The sequence below is a fragment of the Centroberyx affinis genome, unplaced genomic scaffold (genome assembly GCF_046629955.1).
Source record: "Centroberyx affinis isolate AG114_WGS23_722 - 3 ecotype Tasmania unplaced genomic scaffold, CSIRO-AGI_Caff_v1 ptg001603l_1, whole genome shotgun sequence".
In the NCBI taxonomy this organism is placed as follows: Eukaryota; Metazoa; Chordata; class Actinopteri; order Beryciformes; family Berycidae; genus Centroberyx; species Centroberyx affinis.
In genome coordinates this window covers 37667-55686 of record NW_027280048.1, presented here as the reverse complement: position 1 = coordinate 55686, position 18020 = coordinate 37667, and the positions used below count along the sequence as shown (strand labels likewise).

Genomic DNA, 18020 nt, shown 5'->3' with positions numbered 1-18020 from the left:
CTTCTCTCATCAATAAATGCTAACCATTAAATAAAACTGAAGAGTATTTTTTGTTATATGTAAAGTACTTAGAATGAATGCTATTAGGTACTGTATAGACAAAAGACCACCTTATAGTCTATAGTCTAACCAGTTTTAGTCACAACATCACAGACCAGCCTTACTCTGTGGATCCATCCATGCATCCTACCTCAATATAGCTGATTGCTGCTTCACTACACCATCACTAGTAGAAACAAATTACACACCCTGACATAATAGAACACAATTTTGACCATCTAATAGATACTCCTAAACCATATTATTTTCCCTATTCTGTTTTGTTATTTGGAAAAAAAAGTTAGAGATTTATTGATTTTTATCAGGATTTATGTGCCCATTGGTACTGGTGAGAATGAAAGCCTCATTGAAAGGAACATATGACAGTCTTACCTTGGCGCTCATGTTGGCTGCAGAGCAGAGACCGGTGTGGATGGTGACAGCATAGAGGTATGGGTCCGATGGAGAGTTGTCAGAAAGGTAATGGACCCTCTGACTCTTCTCTGAGACAACATCAGCTCTCTTACACACTGCCAAACCCAGGGTGTACAGGCACACACACAACACCAACACACCAACCACTGTCAGATCGCTGACCAGACTGAGGTGATATGGAGGGACAGAAAGTGCAAGAGGATGCTGTGTTAGGCATTTCATTTCCATTCTCACTAACCAAAGCCACAATACCTGTTACAGGAACAGGCAATAATGAACATGGATACACAGAAAGGCATGTTGTTAACATTTATTTACTGTTTGTTTGTGTATTGAATCCTGTGCACTAAAAGAAAAAATATTTACAGTATATTTATATAGATTTATATTTATGAGGATGAGGTCACCTTAAGAACTGGTCCAGATCGGCTGCTTCATGGCTGCTCTGGATCTGATGCTGTACCACAGTCAGCGGCCTCAACTTGTTACAACTGAACAGCAAATAACAAGAATGAAGGAGTGATTCAGTTATGTAATGCATAGGTTTAGCTGTGTGTGTGTGTGTGTGTGTGTGTGCATCTGTATATTTTTGTCTTGTGTGTGACTGCATGTGGGTACGCCCACACACACTTAACACACGTCTTACCTGCAGTTGACAGCAGTGGTTGTCTCTGATTGCTGTGTTGTACAGCCGCGGGGTGTCCAGGCCCCCTGGTGGGCGTCCCAGGACAAACACAGGCTGCTCTCCAGTGTGATGCTGTAGCTCACCTGGCTACTCAGGTACTTGTGTCTGGGAGGCTTCCCATAGTCAGCGTTCAGCAGGGCCAGGTAACCCACACCTACAGCTATTTTTGGCATTCAATGAAAGGACACACCAATGAAAGTACATTTAAAAGTAAAAAAAAAAAACATCAATCAATCTGAGACACTCATCACGCTAACTCAGCATTCTGTTGATAACTTTGCCATATGTTGAATAATAATCTGTTACTCTAATATGATCATAAGATGTTTTTATGTTACCTTTCTGTTTCACAAAAACAGAGTAAATGAGAATTTAATAATTTGATGGTTAGCATAATACAAAATCATGCGTATCTCCTGTGGTGACAGGTGTCTCCAAAATTCTTCTTCTGCATTGCAAAAACCTAATTTAGTTGTTTTAGTCACATTAAGAAAATATATAAAACGTGACAACATTTTTGTGGATGATGAAGTTCATAGATTTGTTCTAGAATGACTAGTATTGCCAACAGATGAAAAGAGCAGGAGAGAGTAACAGAGGGCAGAAAACTGAAAGACTAGAAGGGGAACAGAGAGTTTCTTACCACTGAGGTAGGAGGGGGGCAGAGTGAGTCGTGTGGTGTTGTTCTCCCACTGGTGAATCCTGTGCAGATGGTACAGGCTAGGAGTGGGCCTCTCCAACATCCTGGCACAACAAAGATACATATTTTTGTTTTGTGGCACACAGGTAAGACCATGTCCTCTCTATATTACTCTATGGGTTTCCCTATTGATTTTGACCCACAAACTCAGTTAAAGTCAATCACCTGTTGAAGACACAACTCAGCACCTATAAGCTCAGAGGTTAAAAATGTATCAATATAAAATGTAAAATGTAAGATTATGGCTATGAACCAACTACACACATCACTGTGAGTCTACCTGAAGAGCAGCATGATGGGAAACTTCTTGTTGGGCAGCTGCGCGAACACCACACTCAGCTGGATGGCCTGCTGCAAGTGCTGCTGGGTAATGTTGAGGCTGTGGTAGTTGACCTGGCTGCGCAGGAGGATGTACTCTCTCACGGAGCTCTTCTGCAGCATAGATGTGATTACATGTCATTGCACTTACTCATTCGTGAATCACAAACTCAAAAGTCAGAAAATGTTTGAATAAGATAACAATTTACATTTTCTGATATCACTGGTCACCTACTTGCATGGAATTATGTGCTGTAGACTTGAACAAAACCTGTTTATGCTAGTAATAAACATAATTTATAATGCCTATATCTGTTCAGGTATAAACAGAGTTGACTTGGCCATGGCCAGTCAGTACTATGGTCAGAAACTATAAGATCAATCCACAGAAAAGAAAAAAAACAGACAAGAGACGAGAAGAACTGTAAGGAATCAGGTAGTGACGTACATTTCTGGGGGTTTGTCTGAACTCGATGTTGATTGGCTGAAGGAGGGACTGAACTGGAATCTTTCTCCTCGTGCTGCACTTGTAGAAACTCAGGTCAACCACTGGCCCACTCAGCTGGAAAACAGGAGAGGAAAATGAGAATGATGCCTTGCCTTTTTCAATCACTAACTTTCCACTTCCACCTCTCTCACCTGAGCAGGAGCGCTGGCCCAGGAGTACGGGCTCTGGGTGAACTCACTCAGCAGGCTGAGCACACACGGTCGGCGCTGTCCATCCTCAGTCCCTCCACCATTAGGAACAAACAGAAGCTGGTTCAGGGACTCAGGCATGTAGATGGTGGCTGAGCCGCTGCTAATGATGGTGGAGGTTTGGTTTCGGTATGCGGCATGCAGAGCCATGACACTGGTGCTGACGCTGTGCTGCTGGGTCTTGCTGAGCAGGATGTACTTCTGAAATGGAGACAGCGGATATCAGAGAGACATAAAGAGGGGTATGACTGTGGGTGTGAGTGGACATGTTTACAAGAAGGTGTGTTTGATTTCTCTCACCAACATCAGGTCTGCAGCAATCTGCAGGCTGTTAGTTACAAGTTGCAACACCTGCTCTGTAGAAAACACCTTTTCCTGTTTTATATTTTCACCCTTAGATGAGCCTGATAGGAGATAATCAGTCATGATGTCATCAGTGTTGGCCGTTTCTGGTGTGAGGTCATCAGCAGTGGCAGTGGCCTGCAGGCTGTATGAGAGCAGTGTGAGCAGTGTGTGGACTGTGATCAGGTCGAGGCAGTACAGGACTGGGACACCGGACTCAAACCGCTCTGAGATGGCCTGAATGTGAGCCGTCACCTGCTTGGCACTCACTAATGTGACCTAAAAAGGGTTAAGCAAGTAATAAATAATCAATCAAGCAAGCAAGCAAGCAAGCATCATCTTGCAACAGGCAATCTAATTAACAACAACTACAATCGATCCATTAATAGGCCAATGCTTCCATGCCTATACGTTCATCCCTTCCTCCATCCTTCCCTTTTGGCTAATCAACAATATATCAGTGTCCATTGATATTATGTGATGACACAGAGTGTAAGAGAGCAGGCAGCCATCCACCTACCTGATGGGTGACTTGTAGGAGGTCTTTGAGAATGTAGATATTGTCTGTCATTGATGCCTGGAAACAAATTACACATTATCAAAATGTTGTAAAAGGTGGACAAGTTTATAAATCTAGCTGTGTGTGTGAGAAAGAGGGAGAGATATTCTGAGAAAAGATTTGTTTATTTTAGGATTTGGTCCCCATTTATTTGGCTATTAAAACATACTGTCATACTTTGAACATAATCCAACACTTGTTCAGTGACTGACAGCAGGTTCTGTGTTACTTCAGCTTATTTTGAAGTAAACTGTACAACAATGTGTGTGTACCTGGTCACTGATCTCAAGCTCACACACTGTGGAAATGAGCACATTACGTGTGTGTGTCTGTGCATGTGTGTTGGCACTGATGTCCATGCTGAGTCTGTTTAGGACGCTGGAGAGGAGACTGATGTAGTTACGAATCTCCACACTGTTCCCAAACCGCACCAGAGCCGACAGGTTCCTCAGACCTGACTCTGACCTAGAGAGAGAGAGGGAGAGAGAGAGAGGGAGAGAGAGAGAGAGAGAGAGAGAGGGAGAGAGAGAGAGAGAGACTGAGACCCCAACAACATCTACACATTACAACAGTTAGCACAATGTAGCAGACCTGCAAAGCAAAATGTTTTTTTTAACCTATGTGGACGCCTGTATGACTGGGGTTAAGACAATACAATAAGTTACAAAAGGTTTTGACAATTTGATAATCAAATACAGTGTGATTGAAAAATTATCTCTCACTATGTGAATTGTTGTATAGAACCTCCTTGCTCAAAATAGGTTAAAACAAGGTATTATTTGAAAATACTATTATACCAGGTCTGTAGTGTAGTACATTGGCCTTTACGATGGATAAAATGGTGATTGGTGTGTCTTACAGTTCCAGATCATGGTCGAAGCAGGAAGAAGCGTTTCTGAGGAAGGCTTGGTTGGACTCGGACAGTGACAGGACAGGGTTTAGTGGCCGTTCCAAACCTGCTGCTCCTGATCTCTGTGTATATGATCACTATAGGGACGATGACAATAAATCAAGAACTCAAACAATCAACCAACCAATCAATCAATGCATCACTTTTAGAGGGAACTTTGTGAAAGTTGTTTGTGTAGCCTATGTGTGTGTGCATGTGTATGTGTGTGTGTGTGTGTGTGTGTGTGTGTGTGTGTGTGTGTGTGCGTGCGTGTGTGTGAATGTATACCTTATAGTCATCACTGGGGTCACCAGAAGGGAAGGTTGAAGTAGTATTGGAAGTCTCTCCCTTGGTACAGCGTCCTACGTGTGCTGTCTCCTACACTGAAGCTGTACTTATACAGTAAGTCCTTCAGAGCATGCAATTACAGAGAGAGAGAGAGAGCGAGAGAGAGAGAGAGAGAGAGAGAGAGAGAGAGAGAGAGAGAGAGAGAGAGAGAGAGAGAGAGAGAGAGAGGTGGGGGATTAGTATTTTAGGTTGTTAACTTGAGAGCATAGCATGGGTTTAGTCTTACTCCTAAAAGGAGCATCAAATTTGCCTGCAGTTAAGAAAGCATGTTTGCTTGCATGTGTGTTAGCTTGATTATTTCTGTGTGTGTGTGTGTGTGATACCTCCTTTCCCGAGTGCAGAAGATGCTGAAGTGTGTGTGTATCTCCACCCCATTGCTTGGCTGCACCTGGCAGTTCATTCCTCTTGGAGCGGGGTTGGTTGCTAGGAAGAGCTGAGTCCGGCCCAGGAAAGTATTATGGGATTCTGAGTTCAACAGATAAACCATGACAACAGTATTAGTGTATGAGGTTGAGACACAATTTCCTTAAGAAAACAGTGTGTGGGCTGACATAGGACCAACATTGCTATGTTAAGCTTACAGCAGTCCCCATTCCATTAACCCACATTGCATCTATTCTGCATCAGCACTACAGGATTATCCAAACTTTTTAGAAAAGTAAAAAGTAAAAAGTAAAAAAACAAATCATAAAAGCAGTGCAGCAAGACTGTGAAAATCAAGACTTCTGTGATGCTGCATTTGTTCCATTTTTCTTTCCCACAGTGCTGTCGCCACATTCAATTAATGTAACAATTTAATCTCAACTATGAACTGGCCCATCTTTAACTACTCATTTCAACATCTTTGGAAATCTCTTGGGAATCTCACTTTTTTGGATGTATAGTATTGGAAATACATATGGAACTAACAAAAGCTAGGGCTTTTTGGTCACAATTCAAAACCCTATCTCACATGGATTATGACTGATACTTGCACTTTGGTTGCTTTGCTTTTAGATACCTAGCTGTAGCTTCCAAAAACACAAATGTGCCATGGGACTGTACACAATCTGTAGTTGTTCCTTCTCTCATGGATCAGTGCACGTGTTATATTACACTTTAGCAAAACTTGTATTTATCTTCGACTTACTGGCAGTGACTTCCAACATGTATCTGCTCCCTGGCCTCAGACTGAAGGGCCTAAAGCTGAGGAGAGGGGAGGAAATACCTGGAGAGACAGAAAAAGAGAGAGAAAGAGAGATGACTGAAGGCTAGGCTGAGAGAGAGAAAGAGAGAAGAGTGTGTGTGTTTTGTGAATGGTGTACCTGTGTAAGTGTAGGACTCAAACAGGCCTCTCTCTACTGGGTCTCGGGGCAGGTCGAGCAGGGTCTGCTCCTGGAACACCAGAGAGGGGCTGGAGTCCACCAGATTACTGCCCTTGTCTTCACCTGGTTCTGGATCAAACCCTGAGTCGCCTCCTGGGCCGGAGCTCTCACCACCCACATCTGAGAATACACACAAGTTAACATACAACCTCTCACACATAATCATTTGCACACACACAAACACACACACACACACATACCTATGGGTCTGCCTTCCGAAATCCCTGGGTCTCCCTCTTCTACGCCCAGGAAGGGAACATCATAATCTGAATCTGTGAAAGACTCAACTTTAACACACGGTAGACTCATACACTGAAACTCTACACAGGTACAAGCCACATCAGAATCAGACAAAGAAATACTTTAATGGTCAAGTATTCTGCATTAATATTTGGTAGGAATTTGCTCCTCCTCTGAAACAACCAAAAGTATATAGCAGTGACAGAATCTATATTTTAAAGAACATTCTGTCGAGAGAGATTACTTTGGATCTAAGTATCATGGCATTACCAGTAATATTAGAGCTGCCTGTCTGGTTGCCAGACAGTCCTGGTGGTGCTCCAGTGGGATTCAAGCCAACTTCTGCAGAAAAAAAGGTGTTGAAACAGTGAAAAACATGCTGGATGGTGGACAGGTAATTTTTTACTCTCCTCAACTGAAGTAAATGAATATAGATGGATAACAAGGGTTGAAAGATATATGGATCCACCCAACCATCCATCAATCCATCTGTTTCCCAGTCTTAAGTAACTATCTCTCATTTTTCCTTACCTAGTCGACCTCCCATGTCAGCACTCTCCAGGACAGGGAAAGTATAATCTGAGTCAGCAGAAGAGTCGGAATCAATGGGGAATTCGCTGATGATGTCGCTCTGGCCAAAGGGGGCAGAATATAGGATGCTACCAGTGTCAAGGACAACAGGGGCGTGCTCAGAGAAGGGGTACAGAGGCTCTGGAGGGTCAAACTCTCCCAAACGATGATGATACTGCTCCTCTCCTGGATATAAAAAATTGTCAACAGTTTAATCAACTACCCACTTTAACCATAACATTGCACTTCTTAGGAATTGATGTCCATGCATTTTTGCAATTTCCAATGCTTTTCAGCTTTACTTGTACTCCTGAACAAAAATAATTTGCAGCCAACTGTCAAAGTAAAAAACAAAATTGCAACATTAGATATATACAGTGTCTAGACATTATTCATATCAGCCAACCCACAGAATAAATAAATTCACATTCTAAAAATGAAATGAAGCAACACTGTGACAGTAAACATTGCTGCCCAATCTTACCTGACAGTGCTGTTCTCCTGCTGTTGACTGGAGAAGAGCTGTATGCAGGGGAGCGCTCAGCAACATTGTGTGAGGAGGAAAAGGGAGAAGTCAGGTTTGGTGAAAGGTTGGGATTTCCCATTTCAACACTCAGATTTATGCTATTGGTACCGTCAGGTTCTACTAATCTCTGTTTCCAGGGGCGACCACTTGGGAATTGACTCTCTTCTGGAGGAGGCAGGGAGAGGGAAGGGAAAGGGGCAAAGAGAGGCGTGGTGACGAGGCCGCCATCTATTGGGGTTGTAGTTTGTGTCTCAGCATCATTGGTCACATTTGATGATACTCCGACCATGTTCGATGACATGTTTTTGTTTGTGTTTGATGACGTCACACTGTCAGTCAGGTTCAGATTTTGCATTAGCTGATGATCAGTGACAGGTGTGAAAGGTGCACTTATGGCTGGTGGATGCAGGGTGGAAGTCCCAGGAGTCAGATGGGGAGCAGCAGGACCCCCGGTGATGGTGGATGGAGCACTGAGATCCACTGTGTGACAAAACGGGACTAGGGAGAAGAGCACACATAAGACTGGAATTTGAAGAGTGCTAAAAAAAACAACATTAAACTATGAAAATAGGACAAACTGCCAAAACGTTTCTGAAATCACTACACAGAGTTCAGCTACAACTAGACTACAACTATACATGTTTCTTTGTTTTACCCTCTATGATAGGCTTAGAGGAGGCATTGACCAGGTAAAGGCTCCAGGTGTAGTGGATGTCTTCTGGGGAAACGTCACAGCTCTCACACACAGCGCTGACAGAGAAGGCCTGATCCCAGTTCACCTGCTCTCCCTGGCACTGGAGGCAATACACTGACACCTTTCTGGATTGGAAACACATTAAGGTACATTTGTTTAGAGTTTCATGGTGCATCAACATATATTCTATAATGGTGACAGGGATTTCTCAAATTCAGTTCAGTTCAATCCAAATCAATCTTCATTGTCTCTTAAGGTACATTTGCAGACAGGCTTTATGGTAAAACATAATAAAAAGACATCACATAGCAGAATGGAAGAGTTCAATTAGTTATGCACGGCACCAGTTAGCCCCGCTGGCTACGTTCACCAAGCCTGTTTGTTAATACACATAAACACTGTACTCTCACCTGATCAGGTTTGGTGTTACTGTAAGAAAAGTCTCTGATGAAGCTGAACGCTCTCCGCTGTGGACGGTGAGTGTGAACTGGAACTGGTCAAAGTTGTGTTTCAGGAAACTAGCAGGAAACGTGAACACAGAGGAGGAGGTGGGAACATATTGGTTGAAACAGGAGCTGATGATGGAGCTGATTGGCTTACATCTCCAGCTGTAGCTGTGAAGAGAAAAGTAGAATCAGTGTGAAGAGTTACATATTATAGTGTTATCACTGCTACTTACAGTATATGCCATGCATAATGTATAGTATTTTTGCTTTATATGTATGAACATCTATCAGCTAAATCACTACATTCCCACTGGCTGATCCACTGGGAAATAAAGACTGCATTGTATTTTCCAAAAGCCCTGAGCCATTCTGAAACACACCCAAACCAGCCAGTGAGACCATGGTTGAAATTCCAAACACACTGGGTACTTTTCAGAAGTTATAGAACAGACATTAACCTTACTCAGTGGGGTTCAAAATCTATCAAGGGTTTCAATGTTGTGCCCATTTTGTATTTTACCTGATTGGGTTCATGGGGAAATCAGGGTCGTAAGATCGCAGACCGTCAAGGGTTACCATGGTGGTGTTCCTGTTGTTAATGAAGACGTTGGTGCCACCCTGGATGAAGGCCACAGGAGGGCTTGGAACCACCTCCAGTCTCACAGTGTAGTTACTGTAAACCACGCTGCTGACGATCTGAACCTGCAAACCACCAGCAGCTTTGAAGTCAAACCACAATCGCTCAATTCTGTAAATTCAGGAATACAATTTTTCCTCTAGTTTACTCAATGCTACAAAGAAAAACTAAAAATCAAACTAAATACTATTATGGCCTGAAAGCTAACGCAAATGGAAAATAAGAGAATCTGTACACACTTGTGTTGTAATGTAATACAGGATTATAAAATGTTTTCAGCCTGGAACTCCAATGAGAATTATAGTTTCATCCTTGGACCCAGACTCATTAAAACATATTGCTGCGCTTATTATGTGGCAACCCACCAGCAATATGGTCCCAACTGATTTTAAGAATCCAGGCTGTAAAGTATGATGGATTCCTCTGCCTCCTCCATGTCCTCAGCTACTTACCCTGGCTATAGCAGTGTAGGTGTCATAGTGCAGGAGATGGCTTGGCAGTATGATGCTCTGTCTGTGTGTGTCTATGAGAGGCAATGGGAAGGCCTGGCCTGCAGAGTCATACAACATCCAGGTGTAGTGAAGCCCCCCTGAGACGTCGCAGTCTACTTCAGTCTCATAGGTCACCCCCAGACGGATTGCCTCATATCTCCGCACCTTGATGGAGAGGAGAGATACAATAAGGGAAGTGAAGAAAGGAGGAGGGGAGGAAGAGAAAAGGAGAGAGAGAAATGTATTTCTCTTTTTAGCTACACTTCACCATCAACACTACATGCATAACAGTTACTAAACATTTTAAGAAGGCTTCTTTTAGGTTTAGGTAACACTCCAGCCTGTAAATTTTGTACCTGTACTTTGAGAGGCCCCATGTTTTTGACTGGTGGTGGCTGGCAAGGACGGTCGACCACAAAGATCTGACTGCTCAGAGAGGCAGAACTGACCAGGTTAGACACAATCACCTCCACTCTGAACTCCCCTACCCTGCAGAGAGAAAACCAAGCACATACATATATACAGTAGCCTATGTGCACATGCATGCATACACATTACACTCATGAATCAGCAGAGTGGCACATTTTAAGATTTATTCTGAAAGAACAAAGAAAAGACTAAATATTGAGTCGGTTGGCCTTAAGTGGCTATTCAGGCTTGATGGGTACAACCAACTGTCACATCAAAAACACTACAACAAGAAACAGAAATCAGAATATATCACAGAGAACAATAAATAATATCTGTAGACATTTCAGTATTGTTAATTTTTACATCAACGATCAATCCCGCGTATTGAAGTTCCTTATTTACGTGTGGCGTCACGCAGCTCGTAAACTGGCCAGTTGCCTAGCATCCTTAACGTTGGCTATCTCCCCTCTCCTCAGCTGTTCAGGACCCGGCTGTAACTGTTAGCATTATCATTAAATAGAGAGCCAGGAGACAACGAATTTAATTTTTTTTTTTAAAAGACAATAACATACAAACCACTAAACTGTTAAATGTTGTAGATACACGAAAGAATCGGTGGAGTCAGGCAAAAGTTATATCTGACTCCCTTTGACATAACTTCAAATATTGAGGAGAAGCTTGACAACGACCGTTAGCCACTCAAGCTAACTAGCGAACCTAACGTTAGCTTAGCGGCTAGGTTGGTTGGCGTCAAATGTAAATTACATTGATAAAATACATTGCGAGTGTGGACAAATTAAAACTACTACGCTGCTGACAGTGAGTAAAAGCGTTTTTGGTGACTTTGGCCCACCAGAAATAATCAAGAAAATACAAAATGACTGCCAACTGAAGAGCCCAGCCGTGCCCATGGTGCAAGTAACAAATTAAGGTTGTCTCTCAAACAGAAATGCATCAAGAACATGAAGGAGGGTGTCTATTAAACAATTCGTACTGGATAGACAACATACACACACACACGCGCGCGCGCGCGCACACATATACACATACTCACACTCATACACCTCCAACTGTTGTTAAATCATGTCTACGTCTAATCTGAACTGTAGACCTGCGGCACATAACATATCACAGTCCAACAGAACACACCAAAAATCAAAGCATCCAAATTTTCATAAAATCAGTGCTGTATAAGCTTCTAAGTATCTTTCTACCAGCTACCAGTTACTTACACTGGAATAACTAAGCTACCCTCAAGAGAAATATTGAATATAATTTAATTTAGCTTAACTTAATTATAATCGAGCTACTGTAAAATGCTAGTTTAAGTACGTGTAGTGTGACCTTCTGCCTCACCTGTGGAACACGTGCTGCTCCGTGTTCCGTCCCAGCCTGGAGGTTCCGTCTCCAAAGTTCCACAGGTAGGTGAGGTCGGTCCCCACATTGACCCGGCAACTCACAGGCACCGTCTGGTTCTGCAGGACCGAGGCCCGGTGGACCAGCCTGTTGATTTGCACTGCTCTCTGGACCACCATGGGGAACGGCTCAGAGGTGAGGGAGGCCAGGCCGCTGGATACGACTACTACCACACTGTATCTGGATCAGAGAGGAGGGGGTTTGATGACAAGGTAATAGTAAGTTACTGTGTCACTGAGTATGCTTACATGCACAGAGCGTTCTAAATACTAGCTTGGATCCTTTTTTTGGATTTGAGAATGAAACCCTTCAAATGGAGCAAGGTGTTTGCTTGATGCCATGCCTCATATCTGTTTACCATCAGCATGCCCCAGCTTTCTTATTCAAATTTGTAATAACTGGGATATGAGCTTGTCCCAGCTCTAGATTGAACTGGATACTGTGTTTAAATGCACAAGCTCTTTAAACTATTTTAATTTAATATATTCATGTTCATTTAAACACAGTCAATGTGACATAAAATTGTAAGTGAGAAGACACTCTGAATTTTACAGCGCTAAAAATCATGGAGGGGAACATAACTGTTCAAAGGCAAACAACACATTGGTCAATAAAACTGATGCATAAAAAGTCACATTCACTAATGGCCCTCTTTAAGACAATGAGCACTTTTTGACAGCTCAGATTGTATTGAAAAAAGTTTAAATACAGTGGGACACAGACTAACCTTTAGCAGCATCTTTAGTAATTGGGAATATAATGAAACTATTCACATTCCTACAGCAAAAGAAGCTTCTGCATCGGAGTGTGAAAATATTGTCTGAGTCTTGTACCTGCCAGGCGTGCGGTATCTTTTGGTGATCATCCTTGCGGGGGTTCTGACGGGCCTGGAGTCTCCAAAGTACCAGAGGAACTCCAGAGGGTCGGGTTCGTCCGCCACGGCCAGGAAGGTTATATCTGTATTTGTGGGATAAGCCTGCTTCGCTGCATAAATCCTCACGGCTAGGGGACAAAACAAAACAAACATTACATAGTCTACATGTTATCTATATGCCACAGATTATAAATGCTCCATCGCAGAGATACAGCACATCTCTGTACAAATCATCATAGAATGCAATTGATGATCACAGATATTTTAGGGCCGTGTGTGTGGTTCAGCTTGGGATAAACTTTCAAGCAATATAGGAGGAAACATGAAAAAAAAAAAAACATTGCTTTTTCTCTAGGATGTGACAAACAATAGAAAGGGTGTCGCTTAAAGTAGTGTGCAGAATACTGTGCAGCATTATATGATCCATTATTTTACAGAGATTGTTGTTGGTTGGGAGAAAGAAAGTTGGCATGGCATCCCACTAGAGAGATTAGCATGCTTTAGGGGTATTCTTCTCCAATGCAATACAAGATGATAATGTTGAAGCCCGAAGCTCAGGTTTGCTTGGACAGTGATCAAGAATGTGAGAATCAGTCAGGGATGAAAGCCAGAAAGTACTAAACTTTCTAGTTAGTCTGTCAACAGCTTGGCAGTATCACGTTCAGATGAAAGCATGAGATCTTAATCAAACTCACGTTGCATGTATCAGAGAATTTACAGCTAGGTCGCGTGCCACTTTTACTGTGCAAAAAATAAAGATGAAAATATTAATTAATTTCAGATTTTTGTCACATATTTGACCTATTCATATTGTTCTGTCCAAATATTTTGTACTTTTCCACCTATCCTACAAAATGGATGATAGTTAGGAATAGTTCCTTACCATTGACAGCCTGGCTATGAACAGGACTTTGACGGGTGGGTGATGGCCAGATTTCATTACTGCTGACCGGTGGTGACAGTTCCCTGTTGCTCATAACACCCACACTCACACTTCTGTTTCGAGAGGACACCAGATTCTCAGCTCTAAGCACAACCTCAACTGTCCCACTGTGGTGAAAAAGCAAAACCGCTGCTGCTTCTGCTCCTGTGGTGTAGCTGCTGTTTCGGTACAGTAAGGTTGCATTCACCAGCAGAGCCATGGTCACATTTGACCCTGCTGTGACAGTGAACAAAACTGAAGTTGGTTGTTTCATCGTGACAACACTTGGAATATTCAATGCCAACGCCAAGAAGCTAAGAGGTGATACTGCCCCACAGTGGTGGGGAGGTGGCAGTGAAGGCGGAGATGTAGATGGCAGCTGGACTTGTGGAAGAGATGGAGAGGGACGATGTGGTGGGTGTCAGCGGACAGGGACAGAGTATGGGTGTGTGGGAGGGAGAGGGGCCAAGGGTGGGTGCTATGATCAGCGCCATCATGACTGTGGCTTTGGTTGTAGCTGATAGCTATATGAATGAGATTCTTGTCAAGTGGATCATTGCAGTGTTGATTGAGATTGTGGTCATATTCTGGGCCATTCCTGTGATCATAGTTGTTGTTGTTGCCATGGTTACTGTATTTAGTATTATTATTGTCATTCTGTTATCTTCATTATTGCTGTTGGTAACACTGCTGTTGCTATTACTGTCAATGCTGCTGCAAGTGCTGTTGTCACCTTTGCTGCTGTGGTCATTACTATGGCCACAGTTGTGTTCGCAGTCAGTGTTCAGTGTGAGGTTGAGGAGAAGCGGCTGCTTGATAGTGGTGAAAAGCTCCACGTCCACAGAAATGTCCTGACCAGCACTCAGCTGGTACCCAGATACACTCAATCTAAGGTCAGAGACAGCAAGACGCACAACCACCTGCAAGTGTATACACACACACACACACACACACACAAAATGTGAAATTCACTCAATAATGCCACATGTGGATCTACAGTTTTCAGAGAATGAAGCCAGTGGAAGGCAGAGAACTCACAATATGGATCGTCTCCTGCATCCAGCCGTAGGCATTGGAGGCATTTACAGACACCATGTGAACTCCCTCTGTTTCAAAGGTCCAATTCTAGGGGCAATGAATAGTATGACCATTTAGAATTAAATCATTTCAGTGATTAAATGGTAAAAACATTACATTTGACGGTGTAAAAAAGAAAATGATTTGGAATGTCTGCAATATATTGCTGCTGTTGTGAGTAAACCTCATAACTCCTGTTTTGGTGTTTTTCATTTCTTAAAGCTACAACAAGCAAGATTTTTATCTAAAAATACACCTGTGTTAGCAGCCTGAATCAAAAGTGGAGCTGCAATAGAGAAGAGAACCCCCATCCGCCATAACTGAGACCCCATAGATTCACCCTATTTGCCCAAATGACAATCTGGTGTCAGGGACAGATACAGAGTGAAATGCGAACTGTCTCCTAAACAGGAGTGAACGAGCACTTTCTCCGGACAAAGCTGGACTCACCAACATATAGATCTTTTGACTCTTGTACCTTTGATATTCTTTGGATGTTGTGTGCAGTGTACAGCATTCCTGGGTATTGAAGTTAACATTTTTCAAACAGCTACCTCATGCTGCCATTTGGGGCCGCCAATGTGCAAAGTTTCCTCATGTAACTTTAGTTCAAATTGAAAGTTTACATTGTCCTTTATGTGCTTAAGAAGTTTTGTGGATTTATGACACATGGAACCTGTTCAAACCCCATCAAAAAATTCTAAATAGCACAAGCAATCATTACCTTAGACCATATGTACTGGTAAATGTTAAAAATACATGATCGTCAATTAAAAAATAAGAACTATAGTCTTAAATGCTGAAAACCTTGCATTGTATCAGACAGGAGGGATATTTTCACAGTCCCACATACCACAATGCTGCTCAGACAGTCAGAATCAGGGAGGCAAGCCTTCTTTAAACCTTTCCTCTCTTCCTCCGCCTTGTCCCTTTCCTCCCTTTCCTCGTGAATAAACCACCAACAAAACTCCACTCCGAGACCCTCGCTTATGTATGCCCGCAGGGTGACAGAGTCACCCAGGTATGCTGTCGCCACAGCCCCACTTTGGGAGTCCGTCTCTAGGAAGGGGAAGCAGGAGGGGACGCCGAGCGGGCCGTGGAGCAGAGAGATCACCAAACCGTCCGGAGAGAGCTGCATGACAGAGACATGGAGGGTGGAGGAGAGCTTGGACAGGGGGTTGGAGACGCTGACGCCTAAACGAGTGAGAGGAAGACAGAAATGGATAGGAAGACAGAAATAGATAGATAGATAGATAGATAGATGACTTAACCGCATATGAATGTAATATACAGTATACACCTTTCTCCAAATTGATTCATTATTCATTGTTCAACAAAACAGGTTTGCTCTTTTTGACTTACTGATTTTATATTTTCCAGGAGCTGCCAAAATCCAATCAGCTGACACACTGAATACACCATCATCCATTACAGGGACATGACGTGAACTTTGACCTTTAGAGCTTCTCTCTAGGAACTTCACAGTGACATAGGAGAGGTTCTGCTTTCCCAGACCCTGGATCCCTGAAAATCATAGCAAAACTCAGGACAGAAATATGCTGATCTTTGGTGATCTTTGTAAAACAATCTATGTAAATATATAGAGCCTAAATAAAATATCCTTGATAAACCTTTTCTGTGTTAAAAAGTTAACAACCACATTCTGGGTCAAGCATTTTTGACCACAACATGGATCAAATATTTTTTTTAAACTAATAATTATTATTTGATAAGATTTGGATCAGTTATGATAATTTATTCTATCTTTATCCATGTGGTCATTATATAATTATTATTGTTTTCAATGTATATCATAATAAATTCTTGAACATAATTTTAACTAAATCCAACAGCATATTATTCAATATTTCCGCAATAATTATCAAGCAATAATTATCAAGCAATAATTTCCTGTTTTTTCTATTTCATCACAAAACTTTAGGTAGCCTAATTGTTGGTAATTAAGATCCAAACATGAATTGTAATTAATTTCTATGCAGATGGCTTTGACTGTGGTTAGTATACGCATATCCTTTTATGATACAGACGCAAATTGGGTGAAAAATTAATTTGAAAAAATGTAATTAAATACAAGCAGGAGCCACACAGACAAATTCTGCCTTTAAGGCTTGAGATGCCAACACAATCACAACATTCCGGAGCAGTTCAATGCATGGATGAACTCTTCTTCTCTGGCGGCTGACCTGTGGGCTGACTAGGGTCCCCAGCCAGGTTTCCAGACACTTCCATGACGAAAGGCGTCCCAGCCTGCACTTTGTCTGGTGAGGAAGACAGACTAATGCTGTGGAGAAATGGTCCTTGAGTTCTGTAGACTGCAAAACTTCCCTGTCCTTCTCCACAAGGCAGGTATAAGACACTCCCAACATTTCTATAGTAACACAATAAAGAATAGAATAGAATAGAAATAATTGTTTGAACAAGGATGGAAAATTGTTTTCAGCCTTACTTCAGCCACAGGAAAAGTATGCAATACAGGTCAATCACAAAAACCTACAGGGTCAGCCTGGTACTGACAGAAACAAAGGGGTAACTGGGTATAAATTATGAATTGGTCCTCAAAAACATTATGAATTTTATATGATTTTGGCAGAATTCATTATGTGGGATTGTAGAGATGGTGACACATAGGTTTGTGCATGTAGCTACTTGAAACAGAAGATGAAACAGGTCTAGAGTTGCCGCAATTGGACATTGAAAGAAAATGCACAATGCAGCTACATTGCCACAAATACATGAAAAAGGAGGAATTGAGGATGTCTCACCTTTCTCCTGTGATATCTTTTGGCCGTCTACAGGAAGATGTGTTGAGGCACTCACTGATCACCAAACCATGTAGCTCGTTGCCACAGTAACAACTCTCTAAGGTCAGTGCTGCAACCTGGTACCTTCAACACCAAATACTGAAGATTAAAATACTGTCTACTTATTTTCCATACCTAGTAGTGATTTACATGGCTGTCTGTGCTGTAGGCCTACATGCAGTCAGCTCATCTACACATACACAGGCCTTCACAAACCCCCGCAAACTGTGTGTTCCCGTTAAGCTGTCGTGTGACATTTTAGTGCAAATGTTTCTAGTTTAGAAGTGTTGGAATGTCAGAGGTGTTGCATTACAAATTCTGAGTAACTCTCTTTGTCTGCTCTGCAGCTTAATGAAAATGTACCTTCTCTGCTCCAAAAGACTCATTTCAAACAGAATATCCCTGTCTCTGCTGTCCAAAGGTCCACCAATCTCTTTGATGAAGCCATCAGCTATTTTGAATGCAAGTCCGAAGAAAGCGTATTCTTTTCATGTTTAAGACTTTGGCTTTATAGGCAAA

At 42.3% G+C, this 18020-nt stretch overlaps 1 protein-coding gene across 1 annotated transcript in view; it reads right to left on the bottom strand.

The window, feature by feature from the left end:
* The window catches only part of LOC139651187 (polycystin-1-like protein 1), a 31656-nt gene extending 14727 nt beyond the window's left edge, over positions 1–16929 (bottom strand). The window contains 31 exon segments of the mRNA XM_071528046.1: positions 433–640; positions 882–965; positions 1121–1319; positions 1803–1903; positions 2140–2291; positions 2626–2739; positions 2817–3074; positions 3174–3494; positions 3736–3792; positions 4047–4239; positions 4634–4677; positions 4679–4744; positions 4934–4981; positions 4983–5076; positions 5338–5476; positions 6141–6218; positions 6316–6495; positions 6570–6695; positions 7147–7371; positions 8102–8209; positions 8367–8530; positions 8816–9019; positions 9372–9553; positions 9941–10144; positions 10336–10468; positions 11747–11986; positions 12640–12808; positions 13579–13986; positions 14336–14468; positions 15533–15873; positions 16884–16929. Of these exon segments, the coding sequence (XP_071384147.1) occupies positions 433–640; positions 882–965; positions 1121–1319; positions 1803–1903; positions 2140–2291; positions 2626–2739; positions 2817–3074; positions 3174–3494; positions 3736–3792; positions 4047–4239; positions 4634–4677; positions 4679–4744; positions 4934–4981; positions 4983–5076; positions 5338–5476; positions 6141–6218; positions 6316–6495; positions 6570–6695; positions 7147–7371; positions 8102–8209; positions 8367–8530; positions 8816–9019; positions 9372–9553; positions 9941–10144; positions 10336–10468; positions 11747–11986; positions 12640–12808; positions 13579–13986; positions 14336–14468; positions 15533–15873; positions 16884–16929 (5019 nt within the window).
* Between the last annotated feature and the right edge of the window lie 1091 nt (positions 16930–18020).